At 44.7% G+C, this 23443-nt stretch overlaps 1 protein-coding gene across 2 annotated transcripts in view; it reads right to left on the reverse strand.

Moving 5' to 3' along the window:
- LOC121553387 (protein FAM53B-like) overlaps positions 1-22179 on the reverse strand; it is a 32306-nt gene extending 10127 nt beyond the window's left edge. The window contains exons 1-4 of one of the 2 annotated variants that reach the window (XM_041866455.2): positions 22043-22179; positions 5519-5778; positions 4824-4878; positions 1488-2344 (exon numbers count right to left, since the gene is read on the reverse strand). In XM_041866455.2, coding sequence (XP_041722389.2) covers positions 1488-2344; positions 4824-4878; positions 5519-5602 — 996 coding nt within the window. In that variant the 5' untranslated portion in view covers positions 5603-5778; positions 22043-22179. Of the gene's footprint in view, positions 1-1487; positions 2345-4823; positions 4879-5518; positions 5779-21999 lie in introns of both variants that reach the window. The other variant, XM_041866456.2, reaches the window with a different exon arrangement.
- Positions 22180-23443: the final 1264 nt, after the last annotated feature.

Here is a 23443-nt window from a genome sequence, read left to right on the forward strand (position 1 = left end):
ATCTCTGACAATGTGTGTGTGTGTATCTATGTGTCAGTGTGCTTTCATGACCTATATTATTCTGTGTTGTGAGAGAGTAATACCGCTAAGTGGATATCTGGTTTCATGCGTGTGAGGCTTTAAACTACTGATCAAACCCACACCACCCGATCTCATCAGTCCTCCTCACACAATGCTAAAGCGCAGTCGTACAATCCCAACCCAAAACAAAAACAAGGTTATTAAAAACTAGCCTCCATTTGGGTACTCTCGATGCCAAAAGAAAAGCCCGTGAGCCATTGGAGAGGCGTACTGAGGAATTCCAGAGAGCGGAGGTAACTGGTGTGGATAATGAAAATGCTCTTGGTTTTCCTCTCTTAGCGGCTGGCATGGACACAGGAAACATGCTAGGCTCCATTACTGAACACTTGTTGATCCAACCTTGGCTATACCCTCAGGGTGGCTAGGAACAGTTTCTTAGAGAGGGGGGAGAGAACAGGAAGGGGGGGGTTGAGGTTGAATGCTTTCTAGGTCAGATTTAGAGGTCTCTAGAGAGGACAGGGGACCTCTGAGCAGGGTTGAGGAGGTAGGAGAGGCACAACGTAATATCAGCTAGCTTCATCAGTGTTTACACTGTGCTAGCTCTATATGTGCTGGATTTAATTCCAAACTGTGCTATCTATCACAGCTCATTCTCAAGGGAGACGCATTGGTCAGAGGGATAGAGCCAAGTGAGCCAGGTCACTGGGTCACTGTAGACTGCATATAGTGGCTGCGTACAATGTCTGATCAATGTGCAAAATTAGACTGCATCCAGTATGCTATCCATCCATTCTATATGGAGCCATCAAGTAGTAATCTCAGAGCAGTTCCACGACTTCCTCTGACATTACACAAGCACAAACAAGCCTCCCCTAGGCCAGGCAGAATGTGATCCAGCAAAAAATGGAGGGAGGGAGGGAAGTGGACTGTGTGGGTTCAAACTTTGCATTGTGTTTACCCAACAGAGTCAATGAAATGATAACCAGAGCCGAGTGTGGTAGAGCATGGCAGTGTGAAGCGTGACGGAACACAATAAATGCTCCTTAGTTAATGCCACTTCCCAAAGGGGAGGCTTGGAAAAAATACTTACCCTCTGCGCTACAAACCACTGACCCAGAAAACTTAATACAGCCTGTTTCAATCCCCCACCAGATCAGACACAGAGAAAGAAGCCTTGAATGTTCCCCATCTCTGAACAGAGGTATTCCTTTGTTAGTCATTTGTTTGACCTGATCTAACCTTATGTACTCAGGTTATTAAAGGTATTAAAGCTGTGTAAAGACTTGGATGAAACTTGATCCATGCTTAATCGAGATGAGAAAATAACGATGAAGCTCTGAAATGTCGGAGTCAACATAACATAATCAAAATCCACTAATATGTTTAGCCTTTCAGTCATTTGGTATGGGCAGACACTCTTGGCAGACCATTGAGGTGTGTGTGTGTGTGTGTCCATGGTTACTAACCTGGGTCATCTTGGCCAGGTCCAGGGAGGGCCGTGGTTCCTTAGCATCCTCTGGTCTCCGGCGCTTCATGCCGATCTTCTTATCGTTCAGGACGCAGGGCTGGGACTTGCTCCGCGACAGGCCCCAAGTCCCCCCTGCTCTCTGCCCAGCACGTCTCCCCATCTCTTGGGTGAAGTCCGGGGAGCTGGCCCCCTCCCTGTGGTGCTCTGGCAGGCTGATCTGCTCATGGGACAAGGAGAGGGGCCTGAGGGAGTGATGGTAGTGGTGGTGGGAGGGGGAGGTAGGGGAGGCAGTGAACAGGGGGTGAAGGGGCAGGCGCTGGGTGAAGCAGGGCAGCGCCAGAGTGCTGTCTGTGGGGTTGTTGGAGCGGGAGGGCAGGCTGAAACTGGAGCTCCGCTGCATGGCAGGAAAATGACCCCCTGAAAAACCTCCACTACCTCCTACACCACCTCCTCCAGAGCAGCGATGCACACTCCCCCCACTGTGGCACCTCCTCTTCTCCACCGCTGTCCACACTCGCGACACCTGAGGTCTCCATGATGACCGGCAGCCACCAAACTCTTCAGAGAAGGAGAGCGAGCGGCACTGGCGCTTGCTAGGGGGCGCTGTGGAGGCTGAAGTGGAGGTGGCGAGGGCCAGGGACTGGGTGGCTGCCAGCTTGGCATCGCCCAGGTTAAGGTCTCGGATGAGGCTGGTGATGGCAGTGGCAGGGCCAACCTCGTGGCCCCAGATCAGGCTCCTCCGCTGGCACTCCTCAGGCAGAACGTCCCACAGGCTCTCCAGACTGGCGCCGGACTCGCAGGGCGTCCCTCGCTGGATGGCACAGCCTCGGCCCAGGTCCAGCCACCTGTCTGCCTCTGGAACACATGGACACACAAACACACACATATGAACACACACTTATACATATATTTTAATTTGACAAAATGTAATTTTCAAGTGGGCATATAAATCAGGACAGAACAGATGGAAAGTGTATTTTTTGTCAGGGGCCTAAGCTGAAATCATTTCTATCATAACACCTTGTAATGCTCCTCCTATAGTACATGTCCCCTCTGGTAACATAAGGCCCCATATGCCATCTAACAGAGTTTTGAAAATCCCACTTCATCTCCTCTACAGAGGCCATGTCAACATAAAGTCTAGCTTCAAGTGAAACAATAATGACATGGAAAGCAGGGCTAAACTTCCAGGGTGATGTTCAATGTGCAGCATGCAGCTTCTTCCAGGGTGAGGTTCAATGTTAAAGGTGCAGCTTCTTCACGTATGTGAGTTAGGATGATCAACCCAGTAAATAACCACACGCACACTTCACTTCAGAAAACAATAGACAGTAAGCAGCCTGAGGCCAGAGGGAGAATAGACCAGCAGTAGCAGCTCTTGGTTAGAGAGACAATACGGTGTGAAGCGAGTATGGTCACATCTGTAGGAGTTTTAATAGAGAGAGATGGAGCGCATCACTCAAGGTCTAGATGCCCGGTTAAGGTGGTTCAAGACCAGATAGTAGAAGAAATGCTACAGACGGGATTGGATCGACCCAAGCTGCACTGCTTGACAGTACACTACCTGCTGGAACAGAGCTGCTAGCTCCTGAGTTGGGAAAATCAACAGTTGCATAGTGGCTCGCAGGGCAATAGCCTGAGCTTACTGGTAGTACAGGATTATACAAGCAACCTGGCAGTGTGCCATTAATCAACAACATTTTGTATTATATAGTATTGCAGTTGTCACAGAACGCTTAGCTAACAAAACTTGACATGAGCAGGCCTAGGATAACAGTGGTACAATGGTGTTTGGCCAACACCACTACCAGTCACAAAACAAACAATGACATTCAGGTCAATGAACCGGCCAATGCTTTACCACTTGATTGACTGTTGATGGGTTTTTCTCAGACTGAAAAGTTAAGTGAAGACTGAACGAAAACTTCCAAATGTCCTATGAATGACTCCAGGACAGCGGAGTCACTCACCACCTTCCGGAGACATTTGAAACCCCACCTCTTTAAGGAACACCTGGGATAGGATAAAGTAATCCTTCTACCCCCCCCTTACCCCACCCCACCCCCCCAAAAATTAAAAAAAATAAACAATTTGTAAAGTGGTTATCCCACTGGCTATAAGGTGAATGCACCAATTTGTAAGTCGCTCTGGATAAGAGCGTCTGCTAAATGACGTAAATGTAATGTAAATGAATGTTGGCAGAGAGCCAGCCAGGTGTCACTTTGCTAAGCACAGCTTTTTGCTACCTAACATAATGGTAGCAGCCAGCCCAGTCTGACGACTGGTTTAGTTAGCAGGACAGGCTAGCTAGGTGTATGATTCTGTGAAGGTGGATGGCTTCCTACACTAATGACAGAAAGGCAGCCTGACTTGATTGGTTTAAATTCAGACAGAATTTGACAAATGACTTCGCCAACATTACTCGTCACAGGCAAAACACCTACCACACTGGTTCTAGCTAACTTAGCCACTACTGAGCTCAACGCTAGCACAGAACTCTATTGATACCCAATTGGCAGCAAGTGGCCCACCCCTGTCCAAACCCATCCCTTCAAATGCTTCTCTCCAATTTTGCCTACACTCTCTCCCTCTTTGGTGGGCAGAAGTCTTTGTTTCAGTCCCAAAAAACTACGGACGGGGGCGACGACATGACCTGACAAGAATGTCAAGAATACAAAATAACAATAGGAGAAAAAGTCTAAAAGGTTCGCCTCGCCCAGTAAAAAGTGTTCAACAAAGGACTTAAATCCCACCTGAAGCCATATAATAGTACATAACACGTCTTGTGATGTCAGCTGTAACAATAGATACAGCAGTTGTAGGATGTGCATCACTTTGTGTTAACCCCATCTCAGGTACATTGAACAGATGACAGGACGGGTCCAATTCTTTACAGTAGCAAGTCTTTTAATGCGGGGGGGAGCGTGACGTTCACCGAGTCAAAAGGGAACCATTGACAAAGGCAAAACAGTCAGTCAGTTACAGTTAAGTCCCACGAGTGCAGTACACAGCTCTGTGTGAAGGCAGGTGCACACCAGACATGAGGGGGAGATGAGAGACAGAAGGAGAAAGAGAGAAGTGAGACAGAAGGGGATCAGCAGAAACAGCTATAGGGGAGCTTATAACGAGGCAACAAGACAAAGGAAATGAATGCGAGCGAATGGGAACAAATAGTGAGACCGTTTTTATGAAAAGCAGGGAGGACATGAAAAGCAGATGTTCAATTCAACCAGTTTCCACAACAGCCCGAGTCAATAAAGCCTAAGAGAAGACAATAAGAAACATTATGGTGAGGACAACAGAGTCTGAGTGAAGGGGAGAGTGATGCACTCACCCACAGTGCCACGGGAGAAGAGGGTAGTCCCTCTGCTCATGGTGCGGCGCTCACACTGTTGACGGACAGATGGAGGGATACAGAAAAACAGACAAAGAGGACATGGCTTAGACTAGGCTCATTTACTCAGACTCCAAACATGTCCGTACATAACTTTCCAGGAATCGAACATGAACGAGTGCACTCACACACACAGACACACACACACACACACACCTACCCTGTTTATCCTGGAACATACAGAACAATTCAAAGAAAATAACAAACAGGGTGATGCAGGCAGCCTCATAGAGAAATAGGGCAAAGCGGCAGTCATTAACATTACTGGGAGTCACAGCAATAAAGTGTAATGTCAGCATTCAGAACTGCTAGACACCTTACAGTACACACTGAGGGCTATAAAGAGGTAAAACTACTCAAATTGGCCCCATTTCAGTTGAAGCCATTTCACCCAAATTGCTTGATTCGACTGCTGAGGTAGAACAATATACAATTTATTTAGAAGGACCAACGTAGAGGCCATATGAAGTTAACACCTTGATGGCGAGCACCCTGCCAAAAACTACAATAGGCTGTATTGTAGAGAAGCCAATACAGAGCCCAAGACTCATGTTTCCAAGGTCGGTGGAGAGAGAGGCACCTGTAAGGTACTTGTTACAGTGCTTTAGTTATAGGTCTAGCAGAGTTGTACTCACCAGCAGCAAATATTCAGTGTCCTTAGCCCTTACATGATCGCCACCCTTCTTCTTTTCCAGTGTTTTTGAGAAGATGATCACCATGGTAGGGCGCAGCTCTGCTCCAGTCCATTCCAGTGCAGGAGAAGGCCGTGGGAAGCCATCTTAGGTGAGGACGGATGGGGAGAAGGTATTTTGGGCAGGTTGGACGGGCAGACGACCACCTCTCATCTGCAGTGTCCTCGGTGGTAGGGGAGCGTCTCTCGCTCTTCAGCCAATCCCTGTGCAACAACAGACAGAAAGAGAGCGATTTGGTGAGCACACACACACACACACACACAGAAATATTACAAATCCCATCAAATGTGTGCACGCCATTATGGTGCACGCATACGTGGGTGCATATTTACATATGGGCACAAATGTGTGTGAGCACGCCATGATTGCAGTACATGTCATAAAGACCTTTTCCATCACACCACCACAGTGTGTCCCCAGGCGCAGGGCGAGGAGGACAGGAGGATTTCTCCTGGTGGGTGTGTCTATATGGCAAGCAGCAGGGCCTTTAGAGAGACAGGCCTAAACACATACAGCTACAGTCCACTGGGCTGGGACAGCACAGGCTCACTCTTTACGGAGTCCTCCTCTAGGAATCTTTCACTCACAACATCAGGGAGCTAATCCAAAACATGCAGTTGAATCCCCCCCGACAGACAGAGCTAGGCTATATCAGGAATAGCATGCAAAACAGCTGATTAGAGAGGGCCAGGCCTTATCCTCCAATCAACAGCCTACTAATGACAGCTTGCAGTTTCTACTGTGGGCCAACATACACAGCTACCACAGCCTCCAGAGCTCCTCAACTAACACCATGACTGTTCTGGGTTCTCCATAAGATATGGTTTAATGAAGTGGGAGGAGAGAGAGCATGTAAGGCCTGTGGATAGAAAATGGATGGGGCCAGTTGGAGAGGACAGAATGTACTGGACGTTAAGGTTGCATTAATATACTATATGACAAAGGGGGTACTGTGCTTGCCAACTGTGGGAAACAAAGGAGTTGAAATAAGGAGGGCATCAGGCCCTGTGGGCTGTCCTCCACCCACAAGGGCAAAAGAGTCCAGGGGCCATTCCCCTCCTCATGTCCTCTTCTCTCCTCTCTGGTCCCATGGAGCCTCCTAATGTTTCATGTGGGCCAGCCAAGCCATGCAGGCCCACTGCCAGCATATGATTCCCATTCTCCATGTATCTCTGGGAGTAAGTGGAGCAGGACTTGGTCTCTGGTGGCTGGAGGCGGCGGTGGAGCAGGACTGGGCCTCTGGAGGAGGCGGTGGAGACAGGACTGGGCCTCTGGAGGAGGCGGTGGAGACAGGACTGGGCCTCTGGAGGAGGCGGTGGAGACAGGACTGGGCCTCTGGAGGAGGCGGTGGAGACAGGACTGGGCCTCTGGAGGAGGCGGTGGAGACAGGACTGGGCCTCTGGAGGAGGCGGTGGAGACAGGACTGGGCCTCTGGAGGAGGCGGTGGAGACAGGACTGGGCCTCTGGAGGAGGCGGTGGAGACAGGACTGGGCCTCTGGAGGAGGCGGTGGAGACAGGACTGGGCCTCTGGAGGAGGCGGTGGAGACAGGACTGGGCCTCTGGAGGAGGCGGTGGAGACAGGACTGGGCCTCTGGAGGAGGCGGTGGAGACAGGACTGGGCCTCTGGAGGAGGCGGTGGAGACAGGACTGGGCCTCTGGAGGAGGCGGTGGAGACAGGACTGGGCCTCTGGAGGAGGCGGTGGAGACAGGACTGGGCCTCTGGAGGAGGCGGTGGAGACAGGACTGGGCCTCTGGAGGAGGCGGTGGAGACAGGACTGGGCCTCTGGAGGAGGCGGTGGAGACAGGACTGGGCCTCTGGAGGAGGCGGTGGAGCAGGACTGGGCCTCTGGAGGAGGCGGTGGAGCAGGACTGGGCCTCTGGAGGCGGGAGGCAGGGAGAGGTAGAATGTTCTTCTTTATCTGGCAACTCAGATTACTTATTAGTATATTACTTATTAGTTTACTGATTAGTAGTGACACTGAGATATGGGTGAGACAACACTGTGGTGGAGTGAGTGTATAGTGTGTGTCTTAACAGCGGGCCATTTGAGTGATGGGGTCAGGAAGTGGAAGACAAGTGTGACCGGACCCTGGACCTGGACATTTTAGTCATTTAGCAGACGCTCTTATCCAGAGCGACTTACAGTTAGTGAGTGCATACATTTTCATACTGGCCCCCCGTGGGAATCGAACCCAAAACCCTGGCGTTGCAAATGCCATGCTCTACCAACTGAGCTACAGGGGACTGAGTATACTGAGGTGTACACGTGTGTGTGTTTGTAGCCGTGGTGGCTACGGGGGGTCATGGGAGAAGGCAAACACAGTGAGAATTCCCCCCTGGAGCCATGTTTAACAATTCCACATGATGCAGAACAAGGAGCACCCTGAGACTGAGGAGGACTTCTGTTGGCCACATTAGGCCTCCTGGTCAATGCTCGCCGCCTAATTGTATTTGCTTGCTGAACTTGAGGATCCTCAAAACCCTAGTGGTTCTACATTTTAAGACTACAATGGCACATTTCTGTGGTACATTTTCAACTTACAATTGCCTCGTGTAACATTTTTACCATGGTTCCACGCCTGCTAGCCATTTACACTTGTACACATGCAGTTGAAGTCGGAAGTTTACATACACCTTAGCCAAATACATTTAAACTCAGTTTTTCACAATTCCTGACATTTAATCATAGTAAACTTCCCTGTCTTAGGTCAGTTAGGATCACCACTTTATTTTAAGAATGTGAAATGTCAGAATAATAGTAGAGAGAATGATTTATTTCAGCTTTTATTTCTTTCATCACATTCCCAGTGGGTCAGAAGTTGACATACTCAATTAGTATTTGGTAGCATTGCCTTTAAATTGTTTAACTTGGGTCAAACGTTTCGGGTAGCCTTCAACAAGCTTCCCACAATAAGTTGGGTGAATTTTGGCCCATTCCTCCTGACAGAGCTGGTGTAACTGAGTCAGGTTTGTAGGCCTCCTTGCTCGCACATGCTTTTTCAGTTCTGCCCACACATGTTCTATAGGATTGAGGTCAAGGCTTTGTAATGGCCACACCAATACCTTGACTTTGTTGTCCTTAAGCCATTTTGCCACAACTTTGGAAGTATGCTTGGGGTCATTGTCCATTTGGAAGACCCATTTGTGACCAAGCATTAACTTCCTGACTGATGTCTTGCTTCAATTTATTCACATAATTTTCCTTCCTCATGATGCCATCCATTTTGTGAAGTGCACCAGTCCCTCCTGCAGCAAAGCACCCCCACAGCATGATGCTGCCACCCCCGTGCTTCACGGTTGGGATGGTGTTCTCCGGCATCTTCACAAGGTCCTTTGCTGTTGTTCTGGGATTGATTTGCACTTTTCGCAGCAAAGTAAGTTAATCTCTAGGTGATAGAACGCATCTCCTTCCTGAGCGGTATAATGGCTGCATGGTCCCATGGTGTTTATACTTGCGTACTATTGTTTGTACAGATGAATGTGGTACCTTCAGGCATTTGGAAATTGCTCCCAATGATGAACCAGACTTGTGGAGGTCTACAATTCTTTTTCTGAGGTCTTGGCTGATTTCTTTTGATTTTCCCATGATGTCAAGCAAAGAGGCACTGAGTTTGAAGGTAGGCCTTGAAATACATCCACAGGTACACCTCCAATTGACTCAAATGATGTCAATTAGCCTATCAGAACCTTCTAAAGCCATGACATCATTTTCTGGAATTTTCCAAGCTGTTTAAAGGCACAGTCAACTTAGTGTATGTAAACTTCTGACCCACTGGAATTGTGATACAGTGAATTATAAGTGAAATAATCTGTCTGTAACCAATTGTTGGAAAAATTACTTGTTTCATGCACAAAGTAGATGTCCTAACCGACTTGCCAAAACTATAGTTTGTTAAAAAGAAATTTGTGGAGTGGTTGAAAAACAAGTTTTAATGACTCCAACCTAAGTGTATGTAAACTTCCGACTTCAACTGTATATAGGACGGGTTGAAAATGGCAGATTTGGGCACTAATAAGAATGTAGTGGCTGTACAGTAACATACTATACATGACATCTTGATCTGCGCTTCACAGGGTTTTGACTGACAGACGTTCTGAACTTGAGCACCGCGAGCGACAAGAAGTTGCTCCTATCCCTCCCACTAATTGGGCAACACTTGCAAATGTTTTGTTTTCTGAGTGAGAGAAATGCCGTAAATTGAGATGACTCAACTAAAATATGAACACAACATGTAAACTGTTGGTCCCATGTTTCATGAGCTGAAATAAATAGATCCCACAAAAAGCTTATTTCTCTCAAATTTTGTACACAAATTAGTTTACATCTCTGTTAGTGAGCATTTCTCCTTTGCCAAGATAATCCATCCACCTGACAAGTTTAACATATCAAGAAGCTGATTAAACAGCATGCTCATTACACAGGTGCACCTTGTGGTGGGGGCAATAAAAGGCCACTCTAAAATGTACAGTTTCATCACACAACACAATGCCACAGATGTCTCAAGTTGAGGGAGTGTGCAATTGGCATGCTGACTGCAGGAATGTCCACCAGAGTTGTTGCCAGAGAATTTAATGTTCATTTCTCTACCATAAGCCGTCGTTTTAGAGAATGTGGCAGTACGTTCAACCGGCCTCACAACAGCAGACCACGTGTAACCACGCCAGCCCAGGACCTCCACATTTGGATTCTTCACCTGCGGGATCATCTGAGACCAGCCACCCGGACAGCTGATGAAACTGTGGGTTTGCACAACCAAATCATTTCTGCACAAACTGTCTCAGGGAAGCTCGTCTGCGTGCTTGTTGTCCTCACCAGGGTCTTGACCTGACTGCAGTTCGGCGTCATAACTGACTTCAGTCGGCAAATGCTCACCTTCGATGGCCACTGGCACGCTGGAGAAGTGTGCTCTTCCCGGTTTCAACTGTACATTTTTACATTTTAGTAATTTAGCAGGCTCTTATCCAGAGCGACTTACAGTTAGTGAGTGCATACATTTTTTCATACTGGCCCCCCGTGGGAATCGAACCCACAACCCTGGCGTTGCAAATGCCATGCTCTACCAACTGAGCTATTTCAATTGACTGATTTCCTTATATGAACTGTAACTCAGTAAAATCTTTGAAATTGTTGTTGCGTTTATATTTTTGTTCAGTGTATTTTGAAAGATGAGATGTTGAGGATTATAATAAAATACAGCTTTGATGTCATACAAGCAAGCCAAACACCCGTGAGTCCAAATGGGCACTTAACATGTCAAAATCATATATTGTCACCGTTTATGACCACTATGTTTGGTGTACAGTTACAAGATACCATGGCGTCATACTCTGGGTTGTTTTCAACAGAATGAGCCTGTTTGTTTATTGTGAAGAAAAGTCGCCGCGGCAAACATACCAGACTCCTTTCTATGGGCACCAAAATTACGACCTGTTTCTTTGAATTGCCTTGCGCAAGTCTAACACTGTAAGATCGTATTTTATAACTTAGCTAGGCATCTTGGCAATAGAACAAGCTTTCAAATCATGCCTACCTGACCCAGATTGCGATTTATAGTGGACCATTTTTGGATTGCGTAAATAACAGTAATTATGTGATGGTGGGGATGCAGGGTTGTGTTCCGAACGAAACAACTACAAGTGTGCTTGCTCTAGTTCCTCAACGGCACAGTACCTTAAAGTTGAAGTCTCTTCTTTGAGTCATAAACGTGCATTGAAATTGCCACTTGGAGACACCAGTTAGTCCTTTCATTCAAACCTACATCACATTTTCCAGGAATAGTCTTATCGTGTTACTGAATTTCCAGAGTATTTTCAGATTGTTAACAACAAATGTGGCGAAAAGTACAGTAAATGTTTGGATTCAGTCTGTAGTGTACACACCTTTGGTCTAATAATGTTCCCATTATCTCCAAACTGTTCCCTTTCAATTGCTACCATGGTTATGCATATGCTTTTCATATTTCTTCTGTAAGAAACATTTCAATTTAGCCCTATCCATATTTGCCAATTCCCATGAGTGTAAAGGCCTAAATCATGTTCCATATCTGGATAAATTCTACTGCAGACTTGTTGGCTCCAATTCAGGTTAAGGTCCAAAAAGGATCATACTAAATGGCAATAGTAATTGCATTTATAAATCCCTAAAGGGAAAAAAGCTAAATATAATCCAATTCCATAGGGGAAGTACTGTACCTAACAGTAATTATAACCAGATTTTTCTTCATCATAGAAGTTGGGTCTGGGGACAGGCCCCTTGGCTCTCAATGGTCAATTACTGAGGAGAGGCAGAAAGGCCAGTACTAGTAACGGCACCATGCTAAGGGGCCAGGGTTCCGGTCTAGAAGCACGGTTTCTACTGCTCCTACAGTTTTGCTTCGGTACTGCAGTTTAACAGACCCCCGGCCCAGAAAGCCAATTTCCATAGACGGCCACATAGAGAAGTCAGATTTGAAAATTCCTAATAAGACACTTTAGTCATCACCTTTGTGCAAAAAACACCCATTGAATTATTCAAATAATTGTCGCTGAGGCCGATTATTTTCCCATCACTTTTTCCAAGATATTACAGGTGCAATATGCAGAAAACGCTCCGCCATTTCCTGGTTGCTAAAATTCTAATAGTTCGCCCAATTTCAGTTTGTGGTAAAACAAGAGGCCATTGTGTAGAGAATCATTGTACCATCTAAACCACTGTGAAATCTCTTTCACATAAACAAAAATATTGTATTTTCAGCCGTTTGAAGCTGGTGTACAAAACCGAAAGTACAAGACGCAAAAACTAAACTTAAGAACTGGAAGCATAGAAATAGCGCATGTAGATGATCTACTGTTTCTTAGACTTGCTTTCAATGAAAATGACAGATCTATAACTCACATTTCTATGTGAATTTGGTGAAAAAGTTACATATTGCAGCTTTAACATTTTATATTCATCCAATGTCTGCTATGTTTTTGGAAGATGTGATGATGTCGTCGCTACTCGCCCTGCTTCCTGTGTGTGAAGTGTGAATGGGCACCTGGGGGGACAATATCAGGCCCTGTAAGGTTTTTGTGGCACAGTGTTTGGTGTCCATCACTGATTGGATGTGGTTACTGTACAGGAGAGCTATCACTCTCTAGTGAAAGTCTCAGACAGCGTCTGTGTGGGCATGAAGAGTTAACGCTGGGTCAGCCCTTTCTCATGTTGAGGATGAGGTCGTAAAACGGGGCTGGAGAGGTCACGGCATACCAAGCCGCCCTCCGGCCATCACCCCAGCACCCGTTGGCTGGACACTTTGTCCCAAAACGACAACCCATCATGCAACAGGAGCTTGGTGAGAACACAAACAAAGCAGCTCTCATTCATTCAACTTTTTACTTGACATCGTCTGACTTGATGTGCGGTAACTGCGGTTGATTTTGGCCTTTAAGTCAATTCTACACAAATAAAGGCTCTATCTCTATGAGCACTTTGAAAGGCCATTGACTTCTTTATCTCTGAAAGAAGAGCAGTGACCATGACAACCCAGTCCTGTGACAAAGGGAGAAAAACAACAGAGAGAGAAACACACCTTTCTTGAGAAAGGTTTCCATGGCACTGATATGTCAACCCCCCCCACATGGGAGTGCAAAATGTGTTGCCATTTTAAAAAGTTACTGACACATACACAAATAACACTTCCCCTGTGCTTACCAGTCAGCACTCTATTTCAGGGTGCTGGTGAGCAGCAGCAACTTCATTAGCTAACATGTGATAAGAAAAGCCGCGAAAGGAAATCAACAAAGTGTTGTCAAAGCTATAATCAGTCTCTCACACACAGATACTGTATCTGGTGCCACACACACACACACTGCCCCTCAATCAGAAAAGGAGGAACACAGTCAACTTGTGCAATATCCCATCATGCCTTCACATCCACTTTTATTGTCCACACAGTACACATAAAGACATTGTCAACACATCCACCCAGATGTTTTTCAAACTACTGCAGCAACATCTGTCTGTGTTTCCTCACTACAGTACAGTGCTGCTGGTTGATCTATACAATTCCTAGTCGACAATGGGCAGGCATGCTACAGTATGGATGGGTAACATATGCAGCATTTTGCGGACATGTGCTCATGTTGAAAAAGGCCAACCTCTGACCTGGATGTTATAAACTAGGACTATGTCATATCTAAACAGTACATATCAATGGACTACATTAGTTCAGGCTTGAGAGATGGACACCAGACACTGCAAACAGTGTTGCTGTCCAGTATGAGCTGTAATGATGCTATGCTCGTCAAAGCTGATGTAGGATCACTTCTTCTTAAATCATCCCTTTCTATAGAACAAGACTGAACCGGGTGGGTCCAAGTGTGTGATTATAAAGGAGGTACAGGCCAGAGGCCCCCCTTCTGGAAAACCCTTTGCATTCCAGGGCTCTCCTCACATCAGGTACCCCACTAATTACCTCCTCTCTCATCCCCTCACCCATCGCTCCCTCAGCATGTGGTTTCTCCCATTACCCCTGACAGGTTGCTCTATGCACATTAACCAGGCCCTAATCCACTAGGGATATGTTACATGAGAGCCTCCAGACCAGACCATGATGGTTAATCCCCCTCACAGGACTCCATCAAGGCTAAGGAAGGGGGCCACTCCTACGGTGTTTAAATAGGTGACGTTATACAGAAAGTAACTTCCAATCCTATTTCGCACGTCCCGGGTAGCACACCCCTCCAAGATAGTTACATAACGCTGCAGGACTCGTTTGGGGGGAGCTAGGGGATGAATGGTGTGGGTGTGTGTTGGGGTGGAGGGTGACGATATGGCCAAAATATCATATTATTTTGACGGTATGGCGGTATTTTATGTTTCTGAATAATCAAAGTTCTAAACATGTTTTATGAGTAATGCATTACTCTAGACTGCCAACAAATGAATTCTAAGTGATAGTTTTATACTCAACCAAACTATGACAAAACTGAGTGTGCAAAGCTGTCATCAAGGCAAAGGGTGCCTATTTGAAGAATCTCAAATATAAAATATATTTTGATTTGTTTAACACCTTTTTGGTTACTACATGATTCCATATGTGTTATTTCATAGTTTTGATGTCTTCACTATTATTCTACAATGTAGAAAATAGTAAAAATAGATGGATTAAGATATTTGTTATTCTTTCCATACAATACTTTCATACTAATATAATGGCAGATGATCACCTTCAGCTTTTTTATAATCTTAATGTAAATGTGTGAGAATTTCATTTTCAGCAGCTGAGAATGCGTTGATCTTTCTGTACTCTGTCTTATCTCCGCCAGGCTGGTTGTCATGCGTGTGTTTGTATTACTAATGACTGGTTGTCATGCTTGTGTTTGTGTTACTAATGACCTGCAGGTGCCTCCTACACACATCTACAGGTGTGTCTCCTCTCCTGACACACAGCCATCACAATCAAGTATTGATCCTGCTAAATTATACATTAGAGATGATTGCTAAGTTTTGCATAGTAAAGTGTAACACTGTAATAATCAAGTTATACGTTCACATAATGTAAAAGATGAAGGTGTAGTGCAAAGAGATTGCCAAAACACACCAACACTAACTTAGCTACCATTATAACTACAACTGAGATGGAAGAAACCTGATTTCACTCAGCTCATTAAACCTCACAATTGTGAGAGGCGAAACATCTTGGCAGAGAAACTGTGGCAAATACTGTGAAAAACGGAGAAGTGCAGGCCACTGCTTCAGAAATAGCATGGAAAACAGGTTCTTCTCGCTAATCCTTTTATTTAGACTGTCTGCACCATAAAACAACAGAAAGGTTCTATAAATCTTTTAGGGGTGTATTATTGAGGGATTACGCTCTAGACAGAATCAACAGAAAGTCTAACCAAACATTGAATGATTCAGGAGATATGCGGTGTCGTTAAGAAAAGCAGGAAGAAAGGAGAAGGTGGAGAATAAACAGAATTACTCATTCATAACAGACGTCTTATGATAGTGAACGGAAAAAAACAAAAACAAAACATGAAGTCACTTCAGTTGTCAACAGGGAATTCAGGGTTTGTCCATTAGAGGTGTTTGTCCATCTCATCATAAGGCTTCGTATCAGGCCTCTCACCAATCAGTGGTAATGAAGAAAATGATGTACGCCAGAATGCCTCCTTTGTTCTCAGTAGTCCATCTTAGAATCTGTGGGTGTTCGAGACGTAATATTTACAAATGCATCATGTAAATGAGATCTATACACTACCGGTCAAAGGTTTTAGAACACCTACTCATTCAAGGGTTTTTCTTTATTTTTACTATTTTCTACATTGTAGAATAATAGTGAAGACATCAAAACTATCAAATAAGACATATGGAATCATGTAGTAACCAAGAAAGTGTTAAACAAATCAAAATATTTTATATTTGAGATTCTTCAAATAGCCACCCTTTGCCTTGATGACAGCTTTGCACAATCTTGGCATTCTCTCAACCAGCTTCATGAGGTAGTCACCTGGAATGCATTTCAATTAACAGATGTACCTTCTTAAAAGTTAATTTGTTGAATTTCTTTCTTTCTTAATGCGTTTGAACCAATCAGTTGTGTTGTGACAAGGTGGTGGTGGGGGGTGGGGGGGGGGTAGCCCTAATTGGTAAAAGACCAAGTCCATATTATGGCAAGAACAGCTCAAATAAGCTAAGAGAAATGACAGTCCAAACTTTGAATGTTTCTTCAAATGCAGTCGCAAAAACCATCAAGCGCTATGATGAAACTGGCTCTCATGAGGACCGCCACAGGAATGGAAGACCCAGAGTTACCTCTGCTGCAGAGGATAAGTTCATTAGAGTTACCAGCCTCAAGAAATTGCAGCCCAAATAAATGCTTCACAGAGTTCAAGTAACAGACACATCTCAACATCAACTGTTTAGAGGAGACCGTGTGAATCAGGCCTTTGTGGTCGAATTGCTGCAAAGAAACCACTACTACAAGACACCAATAATAAGAAGAGACTTGCTTGGGCCAAGAAACACGCGCAATGGACATTAAACCAGTGGAAATGTGTCCTTAGGTCTGGAGTCCAAATTGGAGATTTTTGGTTCCAACCGCCGTGTCTTTGTGAGACGCGGTGTGGGTGAACGGATGATCTCTGCATGTGTATTTCCCACCGTAAAGCATGGAGGAGGAGGTGTTATGGTGTGGGGGTGCTTTGCTGGTGACACTGTCATTGATTTATTTTTTATTTCAAAAGGCACACTTAACCAGCATGGCTACCACAGCATTCTGCAGCGATACGCCATCACATCTGGTTTGGGCTTAGTGGGACTATCATTTGTTTTTCAACAGGACAATGACCCAACACACCTACAGGCTGTGTAAGGGCTATTTTACCAAGAAGGAGAGTGATGGAGTGCTGCATCAGATGACCTGGCCTCCACAATCCCCCGACCTCAACCAAATTGAGATGGTTTGGGATGAGTCAGACCGCAGAGTGACGGAAAAGCAGCCAACAAGTGCTCAGCATATGTGGGAATTCCTTCAAGACTGTTGGAAAAGCATTCCAGGTGAAGCTTGGTTGAGAGAATGCCAAGAGTGTGCAAAGCTGTCATCAAGGCAAAGGGTGGCTATTTGAAGAATCTCTTTTTTGGTTACTACATGTTTCCATGTGTTATTTAATCGTTGTGATGTCTTCACTATTATTCTACAATGTAGAAAATAGTAAAAATAAAGAAAAACCCTTGAATTAGTAGGTGTTCTAAAACTTTTGACTGGTAGTGTATACACACAGAAACGTGGGGGGAACCGTGGAACATTACTTTTTGTTTTGAACTCAGCTCACTGCTTTTGACGCTGTGGGCGAAGCAGAGCAGTTATGACTGAAGGTCACACAGAAAGAGAGAAAGGGCTGTCGTTAAAATCAAATGTGTGCAACACAGAGGCACAGACTGGCATGGCTAACAATCCTTTTTTCTGGAGGCTTTGCATAACGCCTTGGCCAGGGAACCACAGAAAGAAAGAGAGGGGAGAGAGCAAAGGAGAGAGATAAAGTGAGAGGGCTACAGAGAGAGCGAGGGAGAGTATGGTCCAGTGCCTCGCAGACAGGCACACAGCTGCCCACTCAGAGAATGAAGCCTTAATAGGGACACGCACACAAAAGCCTTGCAAATGTGTGCGTCTTAAGCACACACAGGAGCACAGAGTGATCCCCTTTAAAAACAAACTCTGCTTAATTACCTCCATAAATTACTGCAGCTATCCCATGTCCAAAACAAGTCCCTCTTGTCTGCCTACCGCCTGCCTAGCTATCTGAGACAACCCTGTTCGACTTGACTCTTTCACATGTAGATTCCAGCATTTCAGACTTTACTGTGCTAAAAAGAAGACATTGAAGCAAGGAAAACCATTTTTTAACACTGCAGTGGATAGTTTGGTAGATCGTGCTTGTCATGCAAATCTACTTTGACAGAAACATAGACAGAGACTCCTTGAATGAGGCCTATACTCTGTAAGATTATTTGTTTACAAAGTTGTACTTTACCCTGCAAATGCATACAACAAAATTAGACATAGCACAGTTGTTTGATATCAACAGATTGTCTGGAAAGGTTTGAGGAAGATATGATCTTCAATCTTTGTGACACTAAACAATGCTGCGTATCACAAGCAAGAGGAAGCTTAGGCCTTGTCTAGACTTGACAGTTCATGCAACTTTTGTATTCTGATAATGGAGTTCTTATCATGGAATTCCGAACACATCATGCGTCTACATTTACATGTAGATGTGTCCACCCTGTCCACATTGTGTCTGTTTCCGCGCTATATTCAAATGCCAGTATGCATTCTACAAATGGTGGAATAGGCTAAATATGATTATAACACAACAGCTGATGGAAGTAGCTAACTACTGTAGTGAAGTAGCCAGCTAACCTCTGTAGCTAGCCAGCAAGCAACGCTAAAGGGATTGCAAACTAGTTAGCTTAACTCTAGCCTAACAAAAAATTGTTTTTCTAAATATTAGCTGGCTGGCTAGCATTTATGAGGCCAGCAAACACCTTCCCCACATGCTAGGAATGTATTTTCTCCAACGTTATAATGGAAAGGTGCCTCTTGGTCCCAAAACCCAAGTATTCTGGAGACTTGTGGGAGGAGTGCTTATGACGTTGCCCACTGTATGCGCTTTTGGTAGCCTGATTGTGTCCAGACTGAGGAGAAATCGGCACACATTGCATCTCTGACCACATCCTGAAGTGGTCAGCCAGATCTGAACACAATCAAACCACAAAGCGACTTTTGTGTGTGTAGACCTGTCTTTTCATTGTGAGCTTCGTATTCTGATAGCAGAAGTCACATGTAAGTGTCAAGTGTAGACATGGCCTTAGTCATCATAACTGTGTTTACCACCATAGCTGAGAAGTATGAACCAACACACAATAAACTGTTCTGTCCTCAACAAACAGCCCTTAGACTGTCTCAGACACACACAAGCCTGGTGGTCTACACCTATCAACATCCCCTTTGTAATTAGATACTAGAGCTGATCCAATCTCAGCCTGACTTTGCACCTAGTTTGCCAGTTGAACTGAGATTAGTTTTCACATGCAAGCAAGAAACGGAAAGGTCAACTACTGTATGTACATGGCGCATTCACTAAAACTACACTTTAGTTTACTTGCCAATAACCCCCTCAGTAAACCTAGAGAGAACAGAGGTGTATAAACCCACATACCTCCTTCCTGTCCCAGTAAGGTGAGAGCAGACACAGACAAGTACACTGTAAGCGTTCCATGGAATTTCAGGCCATCCTGGTACAAAACCGGTACTGTCTGGTATTTAGTTCATGAAGTAAAGATCAACCATCTCTCCCACAACATAACAAGAGGGCAAAAACAATAACTTCCCTAGTCCCAAAGGAAACGACCCTGGCAAACCCGTAGTCAAAGTGTACCATTGTCAGTGGTACTTTAATCAGTGTAGGCCTACCCAAACATTCTGTAGCCACGCAATTACATTACACACTCCAACCATGATCCAAAACATGACTCCAAAAACAATGCAATCTAACAATACAGCATTTCCCTGCCAACTCCTCGATCTCAACACTTTGTTTTGTTAAGAGAGCAGAGGAGTGGTTTGGTTGTCTGAGCTCCTTGAAACTGAACCATACCATTCAGAACACCTTCAAAGTTGCATGTAAAGTGTTTTCTCACAAGTCTCTGAGTTTCATTCCATTCAGCAACACAAACAAAGAACAAAATGACTCATATCAAGACATCCCTGCTGCAACCCCTCCTCTGCAAAACTATAAACAAGAAGGATGATGTTAATTACAGAACTCAGTTACGATAAAAGGCTGAAATATGTTGTTGAGTGTGAAGTCTTGTGAAAAGCATGAGCTGGCGCACACTCAAAACAGTTAGTAGAGGTGTTGACTAACGGCGAGTAAACTGTAGGCTATAAAAATCAAGAGAGTTGCACACTCTATATACAAGCTCCCAGTAATTTATTAGGTAAACCATGAACCTAATATCACAGTGCCTTCTCATGTGCCATCACAGTGATGCCGAAACATTGGTTTACCCAATAAATTACTGAGAGCTTATATATAGTGTGCAACTCTCTTTATTATTTATTTGTATAGCCTAGAGTGTGAAGTCTTGCGCAGTGTGTTTGTGTGCCCTTACGGAAAACCCACATGAATGTCACGTGAAGTGTTCCAAAAACACATGTTTTCATGTGATCACATCCCACTGGGCAGACGTCAATTCAACATATATTCCACGTTGGTTCAAAATAATTTCATTGAACCAGTGTGTTTCCAGTGGGATGTGATCTTATATGAAGTTTATGTGATAACATGAAACTACACTTGAAAACATGTGAAGTGTTCCAAAAACAATTTCACTGAAATCATGTGATTTTACACATGTGAAATCATGTGGTTTTTCTGTAAGGGGGTGTGTGTGTGACTCATGGAACACCTCAAATGACTATCAATCTTTTCTAAGGTTGCAGTGCAGAGGAGGGTGTCAACAAAATGAGATAAGAAAGACACACTTCCCTCCAACTGGCAATTCTTGAAACAGACAAGGGTTACAGGCACACACCATGACATGTAGGCCTCCTGTAGCTCAGTTGGTAGAGCATGGCGCTTGCAACGCCAGGGTTGTGGGTTCGATTCCCACGGAGGGCCAGTATGAAAAATGTATGCACTAACAGTAAGTCGATCTGGATAAGAGCGTCTGCTAAATGACTAAAATGTATTTTAAAAAATGACAGCGGGACAACTTACAAACCCCAATGTGCCTACAACCATAATAACAACATATCCAGCTCTACAATTCCCGCTCTGGATATTTGAGGGTATGCAGGTGTAAAGGATGTCACACTGCTTGCTTAGTGAGTACCTTCTGATTCGGCTCACACAAGACTTGGACCTTTGCCTTGCCACCCTCGTAAAGCGTCTTACCAGTCGGCGTGACACCAAAAGAGAACTTGTTCTCAACTGGCTTACCTGGTTAAAATAAAGGTGAAATAAAAAAATAAAGAGCTAGCAATTTGGCAGTGCAAGTGGTGACATTTCAGGCTGAGGAGTAAGTTTCACACATCCCAATGTGCTACATTCACCCCTCAAATGTACTCAACAGCGCCCCCAGCGTTTAGCTGAGCACAACTGTGGATCTGGGTCACGCACCTTTGGCTCGAACACAGGACCACTGCCTTGCTAGCACATGTGACCACCCTCCTGAAACTGTCTTACCAGTCAGCACCACGCGAAAAGCTAGCAGTCAGCTGCAAGTGGTCACACTTCAGGCTGAGAAGTAAGTTTCACACATCCCCATGTGCTACACAGGCATGGTGAGAGCAGCGGGGGAAAAAAATAGTACTAGTGCGGGTTTGAGAGGGGGGTTAAGTTGAGTGAAGTATGACCAACGGAACCGGGTTACAGAGATGGAGCCTTGAATACAGGAAGGCTTTTGTCCCAGTGGCCCAAGCACTGCGCAGCTCACAACGCAAATGATCTCTCAATCAACTCCTCTCTGTTCTCCTATATGACTAGGCGCTGTCCTACTACAGTGGAGACATGCGCAACCGGCAGCTGGAAAGCAAGCAAGTTTACGCAGCATCGCAACACGGTATTTGCCTTGTTCCTCAATTACATTGTGCAGTAGGCTATTTTAAGAGAAATAAAACAGGATAACCATTTGTGTTGGGGTTACAGCCTTTCAATGTAATCCCGGAAAATGTAATTTCCCAAGCACATATTTTGATAGCATGGATCACAAGCAAGCAACACTTCCCAAGTTCTATTGTTGACAATATTTAACTTTCTCTAGCCATAAGCAACAAGATTATATGCTTCTTGCATGGAAAAAAAGCTCAAGCAAACTTCAGCAATCAACAAACTACTTTCGGCAACAAAGACACCCAAAAGAGGATTAGCATACATTCTCAAGAGTAGCCTACCGATTCATAAGACAATATGATGTCGGGATGGATGGCTTACTACCTGGCCAGCTGAGAGTCTGTCGAAGTTAAGTCATCTTCGATTTCCGCAACAAAGGACCAGAAAAGTGTGTCGATCCTCATGCGCACTGCTGCCTCCACAGCGGCGATGGCAGTGTGACTGAGCAACCGCATGAAACTCCAGACTCGCTGGAACATTGTAACAAAATCCGCGTACAGCGAAACCATTTCTTACGCAGAGGGAGGAAGCAACTATTGATTCCACAGTGTTGTAGCTAATTTGAACAATTAAACGTAACCGTGCTTATACAGATACTATTTAATAGATTCAGCATGTTTCTTGCCATTCATTACACATTTATTTACTTATATTTCTAGTTCAATATAAACTACATCATTACCCCCCCATATTGGTATCGTCTACTTGTGTGTGCCTTTTCCCACAACCTATTCTGAATGTACAACTCTTTAGTAACATTGTCACAGTTAATAGTTCACTTGAAATGTGTCCACTATCACAATTTGACTGTGGTTGACTGACCCTCTTCAGCCTGTGGCATATGAATTGAAACGAAATGTTCCCAGGCCTTAGTAACCTGAAATTTATGACACTTACCAAAATAAGTAGGTCCTATTCAATGCTCTCATTCAGATTGCCATTTGTTAGGCATGTCTAAAAGTGTTCCTTCTTTGTCACAGTAATGTCTATATACACCCATAGCTCTACTAAAAAATATACTAGATTTAAAAGTGTCATGTAGAAACATGTAGTACAGTTCTGTAAACTATTGTAGCAGTAGCTAAATACTAGGCCTAGTAGCCTAAATTAATGTATAATGGTGTATGCAGAGATATACAGTATTATATTTAGCTACTCCAGTGTGCTCTGTAACTGTGAAATTGACTGAGCTGCCTGTAAGGTTTCACTGGGACCTGACAGATGGTTTGAAATGTGGCAAGGAGGAATCTCTCCCACTTCTACATTGCTTCCCCGGCAAGGAAAACTGCACAGCTACATGCAGGAGTAATTCAATCAGCGCCCGAAAATCATATTAAGAGGTCAAATGGTTTCCAAGGAGATAGAACAAAAAAACATAAATATTTACTGTATCACACTTGAGACTGAAATGAAAGCACAGCATTCATGGTGTTAGGGCGGCAAGAAGGCTGTGGCATCAACTCTGCAACTTTTGATTAACATTATGAGTGGAATAAAAGTGAGGCTTCCCCACAGTGCCAGCACACGTTGCCTGCTGATGAAGTTATGAACCTACTGTACATTTTCATGTTGCTTTGAGAATAACATGGAGGCGAAAGAAACGCACACCTGTTTAGGAGAGGTGCTGGCTAGCGGAGTAGAACACCTGTTTAGGAGAGGTGCTGGCTAGCGGAGTAGAACACCTGTTTAGAAGAGGTGCTGGCTAGCGGAGTAGAACACCTGTTT

This window comes from Coregonus clupeaformis, chromosome 37 (genome assembly GCF_020615455.1).
Source record: "Coregonus clupeaformis isolate EN_2021a chromosome 37, ASM2061545v1, whole genome shotgun sequence".
Lineage (NCBI taxonomy): Eukaryota > Metazoa > Chordata > Actinopteri > Salmoniformes > Salmonidae > Coregonus > Coregonus clupeaformis.